This window comes from Carettochelys insculpta, chromosome 12, assembly GCF_033958435.1.
Source record: "Carettochelys insculpta isolate YL-2023 chromosome 12, ASM3395843v1, whole genome shotgun sequence".
NCBI classification, from domain to species: domain Eukaryota; kingdom Metazoa; phylum Chordata; order Testudines; family Carettochelyidae; genus Carettochelys; species Carettochelys insculpta.
This window is the reverse complement of record NC_134148.1, coordinates 40,218,056-40,240,216: the sequence shown is the minus strand read 5'-3', so window position 1 is coordinate 40,240,216 and position 22,161 is coordinate 40,218,056. Positions and strand designations below refer to the sequence as shown.

Below are 22,161 nucleotides of genomic sequence, written 5' to 3'. Positions count from 1 at the left end.
GGATAGGTAGTAGTCAGTATAGGTTTGTCAAACAAATCATGTCAAACAAACCTGTTAGCTTTTTTGACATGATAACAAGCCTTGTCGATAAGGATGAAGGGGTGTAGATGTGGTATATTGAGACTTTAGTAAGGCATTTGATACAATCTCTCATGACCTTCTCATTAACAAAGGGAACTATAACCTAGATGGAGCTACTATAAGGTGGGTGCATAACTTTTTGAGTCACTATGCTGTGGGAATGGTTATCTGTGGTTCACTGTCATGGAGGGAAGGGCATAAGAAGTGGGGTTTGGCAAGGATCAGTTTTGGGAATGTTGCATATCTTCATCAATGATTTAAATAATGGCATCGAGAGTACACTTACAATGTTTGCAGCTGATACCTAGCTAGTAGGGGTTGAAAGTGCTCTGCCAAAAGAAAGTAGAATTCAAAATGGTCTAGATAAACTAGTGAAATGGTCTGAGGTAAATAGGATGAAATTTGGTAAGGACAAATAGAAAGTACTCCACTTAGGAAGGTACAATCAGTTGCACACATGCAAAATGGGAAATGACTATCTAGGAAGGAGTATTGCACACCAGGATCTAGGGATGAGAGTAGATCACAGGGTATGAGTCAACGTTGTAAAACTGTTGCAAAACAAAACAAAACAAAACAAAAAAAACCAACCAAACAAACAGCCATTCTGGGATGTCTTTACAGGAGCAAGACCTTAGAAGTAATTATTCTGCTCTACTCTGCCTCAGCTGAAATATTGTGTCCAGTTCTGGGTGCCACATTCAGGAACGATGTGGACAAATTGGTGAAAGTCCAGAGAAGAACAACAAAAATAATTAAAGATGTAGAAAATATGACCTATGAGGAGAGATTGAAAGAACTAGGTTTTAGTTTGGAAAAGAGATGACTAGGAGGAAGTACGATAACAGCTTTCAAATATCTAGAAGTTTACAACAAGGAGGAGCGAGAAAAATTATTCTCTTTAACCTCTGATGATATGACAAGAAGAAATGGGCTTAAATTGCAGCAAGGGAGGTTCAGATTAGACATTAGGAAAAGGCTTGCTCACTACCAGCTTGTTTAATCACTAGGATGAATTTGCCTGAGGTTGTGGAACTCCATCATTGGAGAGTTTTAAGATCAGGTTAGACAGACATCTGTCAGGGATGATCCAGATGGTGCTTGATCTGTCCATGAGTGTGGTGGGCTGGAATTCATGATCTCTTGAGGTTTCTTTCAGTTCTGCAATAAGCTAAGTAGCTGTTAGTGTGCCAGCAGGGTCTAATTTGCTAGTGTGCTTTATAGATCATACCCCTCTAGCAAGTTTTGCTGTGCCATGTAGACAAGCCCCAAAACTTACATAGGTTGATGTCCAGGACTCGATCCTCCTCCTTTCAGTGGACATTTTGTAATTCGCTTCAGTGGCCTTAGGTTCAAGCCCTTAAATAATAATCGAAAGTGCTGAACAGCTCCAGCAGGTATGTAAGAACTAAACATGTTGTATGATGTACCTGTTCCTTAATCAAAAGACAGAATGGTGTGATCAAATTTTCAGAAATGAGATGTAAAATTATACCTCCAAAACTGCATATATGAAAATTTGTATTTGTGCATGTAAGTTGGGTAGGCACATAAAAATGAATTTTCATGTGTTGGATGGCTTTTTTTTTTTAATTTGACCTTTGTTTCACATTGTGATCCTGCTTTTGCCCTGTACATTATATGTTTATATGATAGTGAAGAAATATTTAAAAGCAATTGACTCTGACAGAGCTGCAGATCTGCATAAGACTGTACTTTCCCTTAGTATTAGAGGACATGAGTTTCAGTTCCTTCATTGAGGAAATACAAGATCAGTGCCCATATTATAGGTACAGTATTAGTCTTTTAAACATGGACCAATGACTATGTAACAGGAAAGATGACTGCTAAGATTTGAGTATATTATAGCTTTCTTTATATTGTGAATAATCAGCATGTAGAGTCAAGAAGCAAAAATGGTTAAAAACATGCATACACTCATCCGTTGTTTAAAAAGTACTTTGGTAACGAGTACTTGCTACAATGAGGAACATATATACCTACTTTTATTCACTAAATGAATGAACGTCCCCTGCTTATATGAGTGGGGTTCCTGGCCAGGGGGCGGGGAGACCCGCAGCCAGCTCCAATCCAGCTGCCCCACAGCTAGAGTGCAGCCATCCATGGGGTCCCTGGCCAAGGGCAGGGAGACCCATAGCCCCGTGGCTGGAGCCTTCTTCCTGCCTTCCGTCAGACATGCAGCTGTGTCTGACAGCCCTGCAGCTGGGGGAAGAGGGAGAGAAGGCTTTTAGCCTGGCTCCCTCTGCTGCGCTGGCGAGAATGTGAAACTGACCAGCCATGAGCTGATCGGTTTCCCTGCCCCGCAAGCCATGGGGAGACTGGAACCAGCTTGCCCCTGGTTTCCAGCTGCTGCCACTCTGGGAGCCAGGAAACTGATCAGCCCTGGTGGTTCCTGGCTCCTCCCTCGCTCTTGCAGGAAAATAGGAGTTGTACAGGGGTTGAAGGAACAACCTTAGGTAACTTGAACGTTTACTGTATTAGACCCCCCGCCTGCCCTGCAGACCTCACCCTCAGCCAGGTTTTAACCACCACACACACAGTCCCAAACCACCCCCAGCAGCCCCAAACTGCCCCCAGCATTAGACTCTCCCTGCAACCCCAAACTTCCCCCAATCTTAGACACCCCCCCGCATCCATAAACAGCCCAAGCCTTAGACACTCCTCCTCCTCCTGCAGCCTCTTCACTGCAGCTGCTAGTCTGGGTGGCTCCCCCAGCCCTCCTGCTCCCAGCAATTAACTCAAGTGTTAAGGTCTCAGTACCTAGGCATAAGGTAATTGCTATCCCTAGTGACAGAGGTAGCTGCTGGAGATGGCAGCTATCTCTACTGATAGATATCTGCCTGAGGCAGCAGTGTTAAGAAATTGCAAATGGCTTATTTAACAGCCACATGCAGCTGGGAACTGCCCAGCTGGTGCCCTTTAACTAATCTGATGGGACCCATGTTTGGGTCCCACCCCTTAGGCTGGGAATCCCCACTCTACATACATACTCTGCATCCTATTTATGGTGCCAGACTATTCAAGTACATCCAAAAAGTACCTAAACTCCATTGGTTTATGCCAAGTTAACAAGCACTAGGAACAAATTGGAGACTTTCATGTATTTTAATGGGAATTTAGAGTCTCTCTTGTGAGTTTTTGCCTACAAGCAGAAATTTGGCAGCCAGTTGTCCTCGTATAGTGAGGGATGAATGTACTTTGTATAAAGGAACAGTGTCAACAAGAAATCTTGTCAGTTTTTAGTTTCAAAAAGATCTTGTAGTTCCTCTGAGCCAGTTACCAGTTTTTGTGGTTTTACAACTACATTTCCTCTGCCTTTTTCTTTTTTGTTTTTTCAGTTTTGCTTCTCTTCTGTTGTTTGGGAAAATAGCCGGGAAAATAGGCAAAAAATATTGACTCTGTACACTGAGTGCTATTGAATGCAAAATAAAATAAAAATAAAAAATAAAAACAAACAAACAAACAAACAAAAAACCCCACCAAAAAACCAAAACCAACCAACCAAACCAAAAAAGCCAGACATTTTCTGATCTCTCTACTAAAGTCATTATTTGGTAACTCTTAGCAGTAACAGATTTTCAAAGCTTACTTCTATTTTTAATTGTCCCTCTAATGCTTGATGTTGCTTTATGCACTGAAAATTGTTCAAGAAGATATTAAAAATTGCTCCTCAGTTCAAAAGTTGCTCCTTAGTGTCAACAACCAGAATCACATTTGTCAACTTTTGGTTGTTGATATTTAAATGCCCAGTGAACTAACTTGCATGCTTCTTTGCTTTCATGTTCAAAGACTTACTATGCTATGCATAGAAAAGAGAGGGCCTTACCCTTCAATTTTTTTAAGGCCTTCCCATTTTCTTTATTTTTCTTGCCTGTTTAGTAGTTGGGGCAGTAAGACACTTTCTTTTAAGTGGGAAGTTATAATTATTTTGATTTAAAAATCACTACCAACAAGAGATCTCATGTTTGAACATTCATAAAATATTATGACACTTGTGCTAAAAATGTTTCTTAGAGTGTGAAATTATAGTTAAATGCAGCAAGCCTGTTCAAAATCTTCATAAGCATGATTAGTGGAAAAGCTAGCAGAGAAAACTCTATTACTTTATGGCTCTGTCTACCCTAGCACACCATGGCCGTGTCTACATGTGCCCCAAACTTCGAAATGGCCATGCAAATGGCCATTTCGAAGTTTACTAATGAAGCGCTGAAATGCGTATTCAGCGCTTCATTAGCATGCGGGCGGCAGCAGCGCTTCGAAATTGCTGCGCCTTGCCGCCGCACGGTGCGTCCAGACGGGGCTCCTTTTCGAAAGGAAGCCACCTACTTCGAAGTCTCCTTATTCCCATGAGCTCATGGGAATAAGGGGACTTCGAAATAGGCGGGGCCCTTTCGAAAAGGAGCCCCGTCTGGACACGCCGCGCGGCGGCAAGGCGCATCAATTTCGAAGCGCTGCTGCCGCCCGCATGCTAATGAAGCGCTGAATATGCATTTCAGCGCTTCATTAGTAAACTTCGAAATGGCCATTTGCATGGCCATTTCGAAGTTTGAGGCACGTGTAGACGTAGCCCACCTCTCGAAAGGGGAATGCTTAATGACGCACTTCAGGATATGCTAATGAGGCACTGCAATGAATATGCAGTGCCTCATTAGCACAATGGCAGCCGTGGCACGTTGAAAGTGCCGCTTTCGATTGTGCGTGGCTTGTCTACACGGGGTCCTTTTCGAAAGTACCTCACATGCTTCAAAATCCCCTCATTCCTACAACCAAATAGGAATAAGCAGATTTTGAAGTGAGTGGGGTCCTTTTGAAAAGGACCCCATGTAGACGAGCCATGCGCAATCGAAAGCGGCACTTTCGAAGTGCCGTGGCTGCCATTATGCTAATGAGGCAGTGCATATTCATTGCAGTGCCTCATTAGCATATCCCAAAGTCTTATTAGCATCTCCCTTTCAAAAGGGGGGTGCTAGTATAGACATAAGCCTTGGGTCAAATCATGATATTATACTGGCTCGTGAATAATCAGCATGACTGTAGGTGTGCGTAAAATAGCAGGATTAATGCCAAGAGTTTAGCAAAAGGGATTAGACATTTATATTGGTAACAAGTATATCTAGAATTTTATAGATAATAACATTGGGAAGAGGTAGTTGAACCTCATGCTTTGTACCTTAAGCCAATTTCTCATTGTAAGAGATAGGTGGAGACCCAATGTGAGGGGTAAATTGCCTCTTATGGACTTTTGTGTGGTTCTTACACCTTTTGAAAATCATCTGTAGCTCACCACTGTCAGAAATGGAATTCTGAATTAGATGGCCCTTGGGTCTGATCTGATATGGTAATTCCTGAGTTGCTAGAACATAACCCTATGAAAGATAACAGTTATGAGGACTCCTTCCCTAAAATAGTTCTTTTCTCTGTATATCCTATCTTTCTTTTTTTATACCTTGTCAAAGCAATAAAAATATTTTGATTTTTTTTGTGTTGTTTTTCTACAGTGGGGCTCAGCAGTATACTTATGTTATAAAAAGTCTGTGGCAAAAACCAATACCATATCATATAAGGCCGGTGAGTAATTAATCTTTAGATTTGTTCTCTTAAGTTACAGATATGGACACTCAGCCACACCTTCATCTTGACATAGTTTTGTCTGGGGATTATTTATTTAACTATAGCTATTTGTTGCTGGCACTGAACACAGTAAAATAAGTCTCTGACCCTAAGAGGTTGCTAATACAGTAAGAGCTCAGAGTATACGAATCCAGAATACGTGACCCTGCTTTTATGTGGCTGACTCCTCGAAATGTGTGATTTTGAGTTGCGCCTAACTTGCATTAACACGAGTTAAGTGCAACTCCAAATCCTGCTCCCCTTCAGACCTGGCTCAACCTCCCTGCCCATGAGGCACTGGCTCAGGCCCCGTGCCCCCAGTCCGCTCACCACCTTTGCATGGCTCCAGCTCTCCCCCAACCACGCGGGTGGCTCCTCCCAGCTGCATCCAAGCCCTGGTGAAGTGGTAGCCACTGACACTCCCTGCTCAGAGCCCCAGGGAAACAGCAGCTGTGGGCACTCCCCTCCCAGTGTCCTGGGGAAGTGGCAGGCACTCCCCACCCAGAGCCCCAGGGAAGCAGCAGCCACGGGCTTTCCTGGCTCCGGAGCCCCGAGGAATTGGCGGCTGTGGGTGCTCCCAGCCCCAATTCAAATCCTCCCCACAAGGGCTCTGGTTCAACCTCCCCCAGCTCCCCTTCAGCCCAAACCGTAACCCCAGCCTTAAATCCCCTGCCCGCCTCCCACAGCCCTGACCCACTGCCTGGCTTAACCCTCCCCAGCTGCCTCCCCCAACCCCAGGACTTACCATCCAAAAAGGAGCTCCAAGTGCTCCTGCTGCTTCTCCAGCTGCAGAATGTGCGTTCTGCCGTGGAAAAAGCTGACCCTTACTTTACGCGAAATTTGGGTTATGCAAGGGTATGTGGGACCGCAACCCTTCCATAAATAGAACTGTACAAGATAAAATTGAACTATATTACAGCCTTGTACCACAATGTCTTCCATTGTTAAAAATCAGTATTAAATTTAGGCTTAGTCTTCTTTTTGTATGTTTTCTTTTTAGTACGTCATAGTTCTTTCATACAGTCCTGCAAATTACTATTTCTGTTGCAGAATATGGCAAAGGCACTGTAATTACCTTTTCAGTTGAAAATCTGACCCTATGGAAATCAGTGGCAAAATTCTTATTGACTTCAGTGAGGGCAAGGTTTCACCCAATGTTTGTAGTAGTCATGTAATTTTACTTAATAAAGCATAGATGATTTCTTTCATTTCATCATGCACCCCTCCCACTGTAATGCTGAGCGTATGTACCAAGTTTTTTGGACTATATCAAAATATATGAACTCAATCCTGATATGTTTATCATATTCACCCTGCCTGTGGCAAAAGCTGAAGGGAATAGAAGAGGCTTACATAGTGCCCCTAGGTCAACTGGCTTGAGTTCTGTTTTATTAGATCATGTTTTGAGTCTTAATTGATATTTTTTCCTGTTTTGGGAAGAAAATGTAATTCATTATACTTCCTGAGACTAGCTTTGTATCATAGGGTTTCATAGTTTTCTATAACACCAGTTCTCAATTGTTTCCTTACTGTGATCCCCAAATGCTCCCCACTGTCCAATAATAGGGAAAGGAAAAATCTTTCCTTATTTTGAAGTTGTAGCTGGGAGTTCAAGTGGTTGGTCTGATATAACTTAAACTTAGGGCACATCTATACTAGTCCTGAAAGTTGATCTTAGATAAGCAATTCCAGATTTGACAATTGTGTAGCTGGAATCAGTGTATCTAATATCCATTTATCAGGCTGCCCACACAGAGGGAGGTTGACGGGAGAAATTCTCCCATTGACTTCCCTTACTCCTCATAAGAATGAGGAGTACCAATGTCCACTGCTGAGCCCTGATGGTTCGATTTAGCGCATCCCCACTAAGCATGCTAAATTGAACCCAAGAAGATCAAACCTGATTGGATCAGTCTTCCAGTAAGTATACACACACTGTAAGAGTCAGATCTTCAGCTGATGTAGATCAGTATGACTTTATTGAAATCAATGGTGTTATACTTATCTATATTCTCAGAAGAGCTCTCTGGTTTGAATGATAATTTATGTGAAAAAATTGACGTTAAAGTTTTTTCCCTATCTTTTAAACATATTGTTGAATCATACTAGAAGACTAAATTTTAGTCAAAGACTTATTACATTTATTCATCAGTCACAGGTTTTTATAGTTCTTTTTAATAAAACATATGTCCCTTATTATTTGTAATAGTACAACAATAGTACAGTGTTTATAGATGAAAATGCACTTAGGCCTTTAGATATTGGGGGGGAAAAAAATGAATGAGTGATTGTTTACTGTATTCTACTTGGTCAAGTGATTCATGTCAGTTCTTTGGAATTGTGCTATTCATCTAACAATTATATACTAGATCTGACATTTTGAAACTTCCTCTAGATCTTATAAGGAGAATTTGTGTTTTTTATATGGCTAATGTATTTGTGTGAAATCAGGTCATACACACATGCTAATACAGAATTTCTTCTGTAACTGCCTTTTTTAACTATTGCTTTAATAGGTTTGATATGCAGATATCCTGAAAAAGACTACGAGTCATTCCCATTACCAGAATCGGTGCCTCTCTTTTGTCTACCCATGGGTGCAACTATAGAGTGTTGGCCATCTAATAGTAAATACTCCCTTCCAGTTTTTTCTACATTTGTACTAACTGGAGCTTCAGCAGAAAAGGTATTAAAAACTTTACTAATATTAAACTTGTGTGTTTTTTTGGTAATCTTGAATAGTTAATATTCAGAAAAGAGCAGACTATAAGAACAAGGAAATTACTTTAGTAACAGTAAAACATTTTGTTACACTGTTTCCCATTTGTTAAGAGCAAATTCACACAGTTAAGTCAAACAAAAGCCTTAGATCCTCTTCTTTAAGAGCTTCACTGAAAGACTGTTAACAACAATGCTGAGTCTTTCTGTTGTCTTCAGTGGGTTCTGGATAATCCTCTAAAACAAAATATCCTTTATTCCCTTTTTCCAATTATATTAGTGTGTGAATTCAGAAATTTAAAAGAAAGTAAACTAATCTGCATAGGTGCGGCTTGGATTACCATTTTGTAATAACCTTCTTTTTCCCATGAGTGTATTTGTCACATAAGATGGATTTCAGCAGGGCTTTATTGGAGAATTGTGCCAACTTTTCTGAGCTGCTCACAGAGCATCCCCAAAGGTAGCTTAAATGGCAGTTAGAGACAGCTGTGTGCTGTGTCATTATTTCCTTGTCCACGTTAAGAATAGTTCTTCTACTTTGCCTTTTTACATGTTGTTCTGTATTTAAAAAAAAATCTTTTAAAAGGGTGTATTTCTATGTGATCACAAGAATATTTTAAAAGAAATTTTAGAAGATTTATCACAGTTTGATTTACCACTGTACAGAATACAGTAAACTCTCAAGATACGCCCAATCAAGTTGCACGTGATTCAGGTTAACGTGACTTTTGCCCGAACAGAAGCGGTAAACCACTTATGTCAGGGGCAGCAGCCTGACTCTTACAGCTCCTGATTGGAGCAGTTTCCTGTCAGCGGCGGCAGCCACTGCTGTCAAGGGTGGCAGCCACAGGTCAGGCTGCTGTCCCTGACAGGAGCAGTTTCCTGGTCTCCAGACTGGTGGGGAGCTGGGAATCAGACAGCATCCTGGCTCCTGGCTACCCCCTCAGTTGCAGAGCCAGGAAACTGAGCAGGGCAGCAGCCCTGATCAGTTTCCTGGCTGCAAGGAGCAGAGGGGAGCTGGGAGCCAGGCTGCCTCTGGTTCCCGCCTCCCCTCCACTGGCTGGAGCCAGGAAACTGAGCAAGGCTGCTGCCCTGCTCAGTTTCCCCTCTCTGCAAATGGAGGGGAGCTGGGAGCCAGCTGCTGCCTGATTCCCAGGTCTCCGCCACTTGTGGAACCCAGGAAACTGACAAGCTGGTTAGTTTCCCGAGTCCCGCAAGCAGCAGGGAGATGGGAATCAGGCTGCCCCCTGGTTCCTGGCTCTCTTCCATTCTGGGAGCCAGGAAACAGACCAGTCCTGCTGTGCTGGTCAGTTTCCCGGCTTCTGCTAGCCCAGGGGAGCCAGGAACCAGGCTGCAGCCTGGTTTCTGTCTGCCCTGGACTTGCAAGAAAATTGCGTTACATGGGGATTGCAGAAACACAACCCCTGTGTAACTCAAGGGTTGACTGTACTCTTGATTTGCTTGCAGCTTTAGGACCTGTTGGCTTGCTTTAAAGATTTAGGCAGGTGTATATAGTAGTAATAAAATATATTGTTGTTTGCAGGTATATGGTGCTGCTATTCAATTCTATGAACCATATCCCGAGGAGAACCTCACAGAAAAACAGAAATCTCAGTTAGGATTAGTGGCTACTGGAGATGGGAAGTCAGATAACTCCAAAACAATTCAGACTAACAAATGCATTTGTTTGCTCTCTCACTGGCCTTTTTTTGATGCTTTCAAGAAGTTTCTTACCTTTCTTTATCGTTATTCCATTTCGGGTCCTCACGTCCTGCCTATTGAGAAGTAAGTTATTTTACAGAAGAATTTTTGCTCGTAATTTCAAGTTGTGAATTCTCCATTTATTTTTATAGTTAATTGAATCTTTGGGCAGGTCTGTTCTAGTGGGCAAAACCAAACTAATCTATATAACTCCAGCTACATACATAGCATAGCTGAAGGCAACGTAACTTAGTTAGACTTACCGTTGCATCCCCACTGGGGCAGAGATTCATGGAATAGTTTCTTGCATCGACTACCCTCACTCCTTGTGACCCAGTGGAGTACTGGGGTCAACAAGAGTGTGAGCAGTGGTCTATTTAGCATATGCCTACTAGCCCTCCCCCACAATTTGCCAGCCGAGAGATTTATGTCCAGAGCACTGATCTACCAGTAAGTGTGGACAAACAATAAGATACATTATTGTGTGCTTAATTCTCAGTTCTGCTGCTATTTTGATGAATCGAATGCCTGTGGCTAAACTTACTTCTTTGCTGTTCCCTTTCTTTAAAAAACAGTGTGTGTCTTTTAAAATGTATTTTGTCTCTTCTCTGTGTACCTCTTAAGTCATTCATTTTTTGTTAAGATTGTCCAAGTGGTTCCAGGATCACTAAACAGTTTGGATCTTCTCTGAGGGTTTTTACAATCTGAGTGCATCACCTTAATCCATAACACCCTCATTTTTTATTCTTAGGAGCAATGGTAACCTTTTGCCATAGAGCAAACCCTTTGCCATAGAAACCCTTTGTAACCATAATATAGCATGACCCCAAAGACTGCACTATCTCTCAGATTTATTGTATTACAGATGGTAATAGCAGTGGTTTATCTCTAATTACATGTTTACACTACTTTTTGCAGTAATATGTTAAATGTTTTTTTCTTTAGATGCTCAAAATATGTAAAGGTTATAATGCCTTAAATGATATCAGTTAGTTACCGCTAATTTTATTTTTCCAGTGACATTTACCATAATGTGCAGGGTTATGTTTTAATACGATTTAATGATTTCTGTTGTGTATTAGGGTTTGTGGGATGTAGGGGCTGGGGTGGCAGTAAATGGGAACTTTTTAATTATTTGGATTGCTGCTATTGTGATTCATATGATTTGCCAATTTAATGTTGTCTAGTTCAACATTCTGTTACACTACCTGTGCATTACCTATCTATATTTAGCTTAATTTATTTGGCTATTTCTGCTTTGATGAAGGAAAATTTGTTTCAATGTGATATATGTATCCATTTAAATAAATTTTTAACGCAATTCCACAAGATGAGGAGGAATTTAAAGTACGGTTTCTTTCATGCATCTCATTGTATTAATATTCTGCAATATTAGCACAGTGAGATTTGTGAAAGAAATGAGATGTATATTCATTTACACACTGTAAATTTTATGTGGAAAATATGAGGGACTTGTTTTACAAAGCAATTTAAGAATTAATGCTTTAGACTTTTTATATGTTTGGAGGGTTTTTTAAAACTCTCCCATCCATAGGGAGAATGATAACGTTGAAACTCTGCCTGTGCTTGATGATAGTAGAAAATTTTAGTACGGTACAGTAAACTCTTTGATATCTGGCAACCCCAGGACTGGGAGATTGCTGGATATTCAAATATTCTGGATATACCAGAGGTTCCAATGCATGCTGGGTGGCTTGGCATGACAACTGCTCGGCCACAGCACAAGGAGTTGCTCTGGCAGCTCGATGCAAGGAGCTGCTTGGCCAGCCATGAAGAACCACTCCAGTCAGGGCGTCACACTGCACAGGGAGCCACTCTGGGTGGCATGGTGCTGCTTTGGACGGGAGAGTGGAGGGAATGCCGGTTAATAGAGAGGTCCAGCTACTTGAATGCCACTTAAGAGTTTACGGTACATGCTTTAGTTTACTGTGCAGTATGGAGAGGAATGAATCAGAAAATTCCAAGTATTTCTTTAAAAACTAACTCTTACATGGTCTCTTTAGAATTTTCCATTGGCATTTTGAACAATTTGCAGGATTATAAAGTAGTTTTAATTTACAGTTTTAAAAAATATGATAGATTTCTAGTCATGCATTTGATACTAGAGTGTGAGTGAGCCATAATATCCTACTTATTTTTTTTTCCTGTCAATGAATTTTAGGTACACTTTGTTTCTGAAAGTATTTAGATAAGCAGAAGTTCATTAACCTCAAGGTTTTACCTAACACATTACCTACCATAAGGTTAATGAACTTCTGTTTATCTAAATACTTTCAGAAACAAAGTGTACCTAAAATTCATTGACAGGAAAAAAAAATAAGTAGGATATTATGGCTCACTCACTCTGTAGTATCAAATGCATGACTAGAAATCTATCAGTTTTTTTAAAACTGTAAATTAAAACTACTTTATAATTCTGCAAATTGTTCAAATGCCAGTGGAAAATTCTGAAAGACCATGTAAGAGTTAGTATCAGAGAGGTACCTGTATTAGGCTGTATCTTCGAGAACAACAAGAAGTCCTGTGGCACTTTATAGACAAACAGATATTTTGGAGCATAAGCTTTTGTGGGCAAAGACCACGAAGTGGGTCTTTACCCACAAAAACTTATGCTCCAAAATATCTGTTAGTCTGTAAGGTGCCACAGGACTTTTTGTCATTCACGTAAGAGTTAGTTATTTAAAGAAATATTGGAATTTTTGGATTCGTCCGTCTCAGTATTGCACAGTAAACTAAAGCATGTACAGTAAACTTTTAATCGGAATTGAAATAGCTGGACTTATCTTTTGTGCTAGGATCATTTGCAAATGGTTTTAACAAAGTAGACAGACTAAAACTATTGCACTGAAATCTAGTTAGTTTCTACAGTTGCGAATTTTTGTTGGATATATTCCTGGAGATTTCATCATGTGATATCTTTAATTAAAGATTAATCTTCAATTCCTGGAGGCTCCAGGACAATCCTGGTGGGTCAGGAACACTTCTAGTTTCTGAAAGGTGACAATATTAAATGATGAAATAGGTTTCAAAATCAGATATTTCTAGTTTACAAATGGGAAGAATTTTGTAACTGCTAGTTTACGGCTTCAGTGGTGGAGTCTGAAGGATGACCTGGTTTGCTGTCATCTTGCACAAAATCACCAGCCATACACAAGCCAAATTACACTCTTGGGATGCTTGTGCAATCCTGTTGCCTTCAGTGGGCTTGCACAAGTATAACAGAGTGGTTCTTTGGCTGGGGTTTTATAACCAGGCATGTTGATTCACAAAAGGAAATTAATACAAGAAGTTTTTGTTTCATAAATGTGGTCAAATACCTCAATGATTAGGGTAGAATGAGCACCTAAATAGAACCTACTTCACTCTCATGACTGTTGGCTCTGTACTACTAACTAGATTAATAAATATCAGCTTATTTAGTCATTAAAATAAGCAAATGTGACTGAATATATTCTGGGAACTAATTTACTGAGCAAGATTGTTATGTTTTTATATACCCACTTTTCATCTTGCCTGCAATAAGCATTTGAGGTAATGTCCAGTGTTTTACAGTTTTCAAACCGTGATTTCTATTATGTTCTTTTTCTTCAGACATATCTCCCATTTTATGCACAAAGTTCCTTTTCCATCCCCTCAGAGACCAAGAATTTTAGTTCAGGTAATTTTAAAATCTTTATCTATCTATAGTATCAGCCCTATTATACAGCTTCTGGTATGTAAAAATATCATACAGTTTTCTTTACATATTCATATAAAAATAAAAAACATCTACAGCCAAATTCGCAAATATTTCGCACTTAGAAATAACTGAAGTTTCATGCTTCCAGTTCAATTTACAATTATAATGAAATATTAGGCATTATGTTTCAAGAGATATATTTGATTTTGCACTTGAAAATACCCTGTGTACAAATTAAGGAATAAGTTCCTGAAAGCCAGGACAGTTGTGGGGTCCTTTATAGTTGTTGAAATGCTTCCCTCTTTTTTATTTTATTCAGCTTAAACAAAAGTGAGATCTGTGGGTTAGACCTCTGAAGTATGTTCTTCATGGCTACTGTGTTCAAAGGGCCTTCTTCTGTTCTCTGCATGTGTATGGTAAACACTGATGTCTAAGAGTTATGCACATTCAAGAGTCACAGTTTATGAAACTTACGACTCTTACTATCCACTCACATAAGGTACTCAATACTATGTCCAGCCTGTGAAACTGGTACAAGGGTTGGATGTCAATTAAAGGTGTATTCTCTGTTTAGTCATATGCAGAGTTGGTGGGGGTGAGGAAACCTGTAATACAGGACTTTGTGAGATAATAATAGCTTCCTTGCATCCCACTGGAAAAAAGAAAATTATATTATCTTAGGAGTCAGACAGGATAGAAATTTGTTAAGTTAGAAACTTGGAGCAAAGAACAAACAGACTTTTTTATATCCTCACAACCAAAATTACTGAAATAAGTTCTGCTGTTCTGAGCAAGTTACAAAGTGTTTGTGATCTTCAGTGACTACTTTTGCAAAATATATTACAAAGTCATAACAGATCAATGCACTCTTGAGACTTGAGGTGATAGCCACCAGCCTTAGGAGAGATTTCCGAGTGAGTGAAGTCTAGCAAAAATGGAGTCAACTTGCTTACATGGTGTTTTATTAAACATTCTTAGAAATCTCAGCCAAGGGAGTTAAGAATGTTTGAGGGCATGTTTATTAGTCTGGCTGTTGTGTTTCTAAAGAGGAACTGAAGAACATTTATCCTGAGTTATGTTTCACACTTAGACAATTTTAATGATATGTATTGAAATCTGATTAAAAATCCAGTGTTTTTAAATCCTGTTTTTGCCATTAGTCAAACATGATAAAATATTGTAGAGAAGACTTGCAAAGAAATCCATACAGAAGAACTCAGAGGCTGTGTCTACACTAGCTCAAAACTTTGAAATGCCCATGCAAATGGCCATTTCGAAGTTTACTAATGAAGTGCTGAAATACATATTCAGCGCCTCATTAGAATGCCGGCAGCCGCAGCACTTCAAAATTGACGCGGCTCGCAGCCACGCAGCTCGTCCAGATGGGGCTCACTTTTGAAAGGACCCCAGCAACTTCAAAATCCCCTTATTCCTAACAGCAGATAAGAGTAAGAGGATTTCGAAGTAGGTGGGGTCCTTTGGAAAAAGAGCCCCGTCTGGACGAGTCGTGTCAATTTCGGAGTGCTGCGGCTGCCGGTATTCTAATGAGGCACTGAATATGTATTTCAGCACTTCATTAGTAAACTTCAAAATGGCTATTTGCATGGCCATTTCGAAGTTTGGGGCTAGTGTAGATGTAGCCAGAATCTTTAGAAAGATATGTGAAATAACATTCTCAGCTTAGCAAAAGAGAAGACTGAGATGGGATATAACAACTTTCAGATGTCTAAAAGGCTGTTATAACGAGGATGGAAAAAGTTATTCTCCCTAACCTCTGATGACAGGACAAAAAGAAGGGCTTAAATTGCAGGGTGGGAGGTTTAGGTTGGACATTAGAAAAAAAAATCCTACCTGTTAGGGTAGTTAAGCACTGGAATAAATTGCTTAGGGAAGTTGTGGAATCTCCATCATAGGAGATACTTAACAGCAGGTTAGACAAATGTCTACCAGGACTGAGCTAGATCAATGGTTCTCAGCCAGGGTATGTGTACCCTTAGCTGTTCCAGAGGGTACGTTAACTTAGTGTTCTTCCATATTTTTTATGAATTAAAAATATTGGAATTATTTTTTTGTTTATCTAATTTTTATTTATCCTTTTTACGCGATCCTAAGTACAATGGAAGAAATTGCCTATAGGCATGAAGCTTGCCAACCACCAGTTATGATTAAGTTGTTTAAACAAATGTGTTGCAATGGTAGAAACAAATTTTTGTGTCTGAAAAATGTAAGTACAAGTTACTTTTTTTTTTTTTTTTTTGAAAAGCGATACTTTATAAAGAGAAAAAAAAGGTTGAGTAACACTGATCTTGGTGGGTAACAGAGAGGGAGCTGTGCTAGTCTATGTATTATCAAAACAAAAAAGCAGCCAAGTAGCACTTTAAAGACTAACAAAATAATTTGTTCGGTGAGCTTTTGTGGGACAGACCCACTTCTTCAGACCATAGCCATACCAGAACAGACTCAATATTTAAGGCACAGAGAACCAAAAGGAGGACAAATCAGAAAAAAATGATCAAGATAATCATTTTTTTCTGATTTGTCCTCCTTGATTACGATTTTTGGTTCTCTGTGCCTTAAATATTGAGCCTGTTCTGGTATGGCTATGGTCTGAAGAAGTGGGTCTGTCCCACGAAAGCTAACCGAATAAATTATTTTGTTAGTCTTTAAAGTGCTACTTGGCTGCTTTTTTGTACTGATCTTGATGATGCTTGGTCCTGCCATGAGTTCAGGGGACTGGACTTGATGACCTCTTGAGCTCCCTTCCAGTTCTAGTATTCTGTGATTCTATGAAAATTGAACCAAAATATATGAAAATGTCGTGGAAGAAGCTCTCAGAAGTATCTTTGTGGTTTGAGGCTGTACATACACATTAAATCTACATGAATGTACATAACCTCATAGATACAGGCAAAAGGTCAGTCAAGTACCAATTCAGCACAAGTAGCAAAATCAGCTTTAATAGAAATTAATGTCCATAAATGTCATACTGAAATCATGTTCATTTAAATCTGAAATACTTTTCTGAGTGATCTGGAAGGGAATGTTTGAATCATAGTTATTATAAGACTTTTTAAATTTATTGGGGAAAGTTTAGTTGGAAAGTCCCTGGAATTTAATTAACAGGTAGTGTAAAATTAATAGCTCTTTAACAAAGTGGGGAAAATATCTAAAATATGAAGGATTATTTCTAGTCTTTTGATTAAGTAGCTGTTCAGCATTGCAGGTTCTTATTTCAAAGTATCTGTATGGATCCTTTTTTACACGGCATGCATGTAAACCTGGAAATTCTTCTTTGAGTGATTACACAGTCTGAGTCTACACACAGTCATTCAGGGCAGCATGAGCAAGCTGTGCTGTTGCACACCAGTTTAAAGGGTGTTTTATCACTTCATTATTTCACATATGCCTAAGTTACACAATGTTTAATGTAGACTTTATTTAAATGCTCATTTTATCATTGACTGCTGTGCAACGTCTACTAAATATTTTAAGTTCCAAAATAAAAAGTACACCTTTCTTTTTTTTTTTATAGCTATCACCACATGATAACCTGATTCTTAGTCAGCCAGTGTCATCACCTCTACCGCTGAGGCAAGTAAATAACAGTTGTGTTTAATTGTGAAGCATATCTTGATCCTTTGGTAACATGAAGATAAAAAGTTTGAAATATGAAGTAATTTCAAGTGTGGTATATCTTGTGATTCATATATCTAGAAGTGATTTGATTTTTCTTTTTTATGCCTTTTTATAAAGGCATGAATTTTGAGTCTTTGTATTTTATAACTATCTGAAATACTTTGTGACTTTTTCAACAGTAGCAAAGGTATTTTTGTCCTTTATATTTAATCTTTTTCTCAAGATAGTCTGCTTTATTTTTTAAAAAAATCACACTGCTGTAGAAACCTCATAGTCCATACAGGTTATGATATGGTATGAGATATATATATAATGAAAGTATAGAGTTTTTAAATGTGCTTAGCATCAGGCATGAGTTCCTGATTTAGTCAAAATGTTAGGTGGGCAATCAGTCTGAAAAGCATACAGAAGATTACTTGAAAAGTCTTCCTACCTAATGGTGTCCATTGCAATCTTAGTTTTTCATTTTTGAGCAATAGTATCTTAAATATTTTACCTCTACAAAACTTGGTAGATAACTTCATTCTGAGTATTGCCTATGGGCTTTTGGTTTTATTTGGTTGTGGGTTTTTAATCTTGGATTTGGAATCTGTTTAGGTATTCTTTATTGTTAAAAATAGAAAGTTTGTGCTTTGTGCTCAACTTTGATAGATGAGGAGTCATATAAGTACAAGCCTGTTTGATAGGGAGTCAGACACACACAATACTTTTCCATCAGTAAGTACTTTACTTTTCTGTCAGATTTTATCCTACAACAAAAATGGTCTTTTGAGCAGTTGCTGTCAGATAAAATATTCTCCATCTGCAGCTTCCCATGAGATAGCCCCATTAGGTCAAAACCTTCCAGAAGTCACAAATCTTCTAACAGACTTGAGAAGACATTCAGTCACCAAGTATGAGTGGTTCCTGCAGTAGTCCATCACAGAAGAATGTTTGATCAGTAGAGAGAGTCCTGCAGAAAGCCTTTACTTCACCTAGACATCAACTATTTGAACATATATGGCATGAGCCTAGGTTTGTGGTCAGATGTCTTCCTGCTGTAAGGGGCTTAAGTCCTTCATATATTCCTTTCTTCTGTTCACCCAACCCTCAGGTTGATATCCAAGGTCACATGGGACAAGGACCGTGTTCCTTACTAGCCAGCACAGTTTTGGTGGCTGTACCTATTGCAGATGTTTGTTCAGCCCTTCCATTCATTTCCCAACCTGCTCAGACTATAAATTTCAGAATCACTGTCAGATACTGTAACCTGACCCATCAATATTGGATCTGGCTACTTGGACTTTGATCAGTTAATCCCTCCCAAAAGAGACATCTACTGACAAGCTCAAGAAATTCTTATGGAAAGCGGAAAGTTATCCACAAGGAAGACCTGCTTCTCAAGATAGAAACAGTTTTCCACCTGGATTACCCAGCACAACCAGAGTCAACAGCATCATTGATGCTAAAGAATCTTGGCTACATGCCACATTGAGGGATGTTGCCCTAACATTTAGCTCTCTCTTAAGGACCACCTTGCAGTAATATAGGTGAGTTTGGTCATCTTTCACGAAAAGATATCAGAGTTCCTTCTGTGTACCTACTTGTGAGTTAATCATCTGATTCCTGGATGGAATCTCAACATCATCTTCATCTTCCTACTGCTCATGGAGCCTCTTTTTGAACTGCTGTCAAATTACCATTAACACCATCTCATCGGGAAGGTAGCCTTTCTGGTTTCTATTGCCTAACCCAGAAGAGTCAGTGAACTCTGTGCCCTCATGACTGGTTCTCACTGTACCTCCTTTTATAGGGACATGGTGGTCTGTGACACCATCCCAAATTCATCCCTAAACTGGATTCAAAATTCCACCTGAATCAGTTGGTTTGCCTACTTTTCTTCTTGTAACCACACTCAAGGACTAGAACACCACACAGAAGGAGTAGAAGCATTTCCTCACATTCAACATTGACAGAACCAAGCCTTTGAGGCAGTTTCGTCATCTCTTTATGGCCATTTCCAGCCTTGTAAAGGCCAAGTTGTCATGTCACAGAGAATGTCAAAGTGAATTACATTGCGTATTTTCAGCTGCTGTCAGACCACCCGAAAACCTCTTCCGCCAAATGTCTGGGTGCATACCACCAGAACATAGACCACAGGATCAGCCTGCCTCAAGAATGTGCTGAAATCTGAAAGTTGCAAGGCAGCACTAGGAAGCAACCTACTGACTTTAGTCAAACATCATGCCCTTGATTTAGTGGTTAGGATGGATTCCAAGTTTGGGTTAGTGTTGCTTCAGTTATTATTGAATTCAGGTGAAACTCCCCAGTGACATGAGGTTACTGCTTTTTGATTGCTTGGGGTGGGATTCATACTGGTACACTGGAGAAAAGGACAGTTTCTAACCCAACTGTTCTTCAAGATGTTATAGTCAGTGCAAATCCTCTGATAAGCCCTTCATCTGCACTTTGAGGAGTCCTCAGCAGCAACAGCTTTCAATCATGATGGAAGTAAGGACAGAGGTGTAGATGCCCCACCATTCGTGGTCTTCCACATGAGCATAAGACAGTGTTTCCCAAGGTGTGGTCCGTGCCCCATTCTGGTCCTTGGGAAAAAAAAATACTGGTCCTTAGAAAATATATAAATTATTGCTGTGTACTGTTATCATTGTGAATAAATAATGAACAGTGAACATTTATTCATTTTTCATTCTTTTTTTATATGCATTTATATTTTTGGGCCTAAAAAACGGGTATCAACTATATAAAGTTTGGGAAACCCTGGCATAAGATATATGTGCTTGATGGACACAGGTATTCAAAAGATTACATTCTCATTTGCTTGTATTGCACATACAGTTACAATCTACCCTTGGGCTACAATATCTCAATCACAATTATTTACAGGACAAGTAAGTGTTTCTATGACATTGCTGAGGGTTTCTTTCTAACAAGAATGAAAAAAAATGTGAAAGGAAGTCTGTCCAATGAAAGCTCATCACCTAATAAATTATTTTATTAGTCTTTAAAATGCTACTGGACTGCTTTTTTGTTTTAAAAGGAAAACTGTTTACAATGTTTACGGCACTCGTTTACAATACCCTATTTTACATTCAGTTATGAATTCTTGTATTTGTTAATATTTTCAATGTAATATATTATTTTTCTGCCTAAATGTTTGTTACTCACCAATGTTCTATGTTTTGTTACAGTGGTGGCAAATTTTCTACACTGCTTCAGAACCTAGGGCCTGAGAATGCAGTAACTCTACTTGTATTTGCTGTAACAGAACACAAAATTCTCATCCATTCCCTACGACCATCTGTTCTTACTAGTGTGACAGAGGCATTAGTCTCTGTAAGTAGCATTATCTCTTCCCTAGTTACATCTTTTAGCGAAAAAGTATATTGTTCAAATAAATTGTAAAACAACTGTATAGTATTACTTCTGGGTTTGTGTGTTACTTAGAAAATAAGGCCCAGGTTTCCACTCCGTAACTGAGGTTAAATGAAGTAAGGATACAATTTCATGCTATCTTTGGCTTTTGCTTATTTACAATATTATGCCAGTCGCTATCATATATAGGACTATATTCTTTGTCTCTACCCCCAGAAGTCTTATAGATGTGTATTGTTTTTATATGTCCTTCCTGTCTCAGATCAGATGTGGCTAGTATGCAGGAAATCTATCTTTTACAGATTAAATAAACTAAAACTTTTTTAAAAATCGCATTTTCAATTGACAGCAGCTATTTAATATTAGAGTGTACAGTTTCAATCATATGCTGTTGTTTTTCACGTTAAATGTTTTTCTAATGTGGAAAACGTGAGATTGTATTCTAAAAGTGTCAGTTGAATATTGTCTTTTTTTTTTTAGATGATATTTCCTTTCCACTGGCCATGCCCATACATTCCTCTTTGCCCCTTGGCACTGGCAGATGTGTTAAGCGCACCATGTCCATTCATAGTAGGAATAGATTCAAGATACTTTGATCTATATGATCCCCCACCAGATGTTAGCTGTGTTGACCTAGATACCAACACCATTTCTCAGTAAGTATTTATTACTGATTTTCTTGTATGGTTGTGATGTTTGTGTTTTATTTCCTGTGACAAAAAGGTGAAATATTTCCAGAAAGGTGAAAGACTCTGGCCAGAAACAACAGCTCATTGATATTGCTGTTTAGTGCAGCGGAAAGAAGGCAGAATCCTCATTTGCCATCATCACCAGGCATCATCGGTCTCTCTATCTATATATAGCATAAGTAGAGCCCTGCAAATCTGCAGCTCATTTTTGCAGATTCTGATGCAGATACAAATTTTGTTTCTGCACAGGGCTATAAGCATAAGTAATTAAATTCAAAACTCTGCTAGACACTGTATGGGCTAAACAAAGAGGCTGGATTTATGGCTTATTGTAACAATCTGTAACCCACTAAGTCTTTTTTTTTTCCCTGTAACTGCAGAGGTCTTAATTGGCCCGGTTTCCCTGAATGGTCCCTTTAGACTATGTGCTAACCACTTTTGCTAAACAGTCTGTTTCACCTTTCATTCCGCCGTGACCCTCGGGAGTACCTTTCCCAGACATATAGAAGAGCTGTGTGTGGTTAATTACTCACAACGCATAAGACTATAAGTCTATAGAACAACGTTATTTGTAGTTTTTACCAGGCATGCCCAAGCTAAGTAAAAGCATACCAAAGAGGAAGACACAAG

General features: G+C 39.3%; 1 protein-coding gene across 5 annotated transcripts in view; it reads left to right on the top strand.

Moving 5' to 3' along the window:
• Positions 1 to 22,161, top strand: part of DENND4A (DENN domain containing 4A) — a 140,566-nt gene that overhangs the window by 63,573 nt on the left and 54,832 nt on the right. For 4 of the 5 annotated variants that reach the window (XM_075006407.1, XM_075006409.1, XM_075006408.1 and 1 more), the window contains exons 4-10: positions 5,601 to 5,670; positions 8,229 to 8,398; positions 9,974 to 10,215; positions 13,744 to 13,810; positions 17,364 to 17,422; positions 20,659 to 20,803; positions 21,323 to 21,498. In XM_075006407.1, coding sequence (XP_074862508.1) covers positions 5,601 to 5,670; positions 8,229 to 8,398; positions 9,974 to 10,215; positions 13,744 to 13,810; positions 17,364 to 17,422; positions 20,659 to 20,803; positions 21,323 to 21,498 — 929 coding nt within the window. The remainder of the gene's footprint in view (positions 1 to 5,600; positions 5,671 to 8,228; positions 8,399 to 9,973; positions 10,216 to 13,743; positions 13,811 to 17,363; positions 17,423 to 20,658; positions 20,804 to 21,322; positions 21,499 to 22,161) is intronic. The other variant, XM_075006410.1, reaches the window with a different exon arrangement.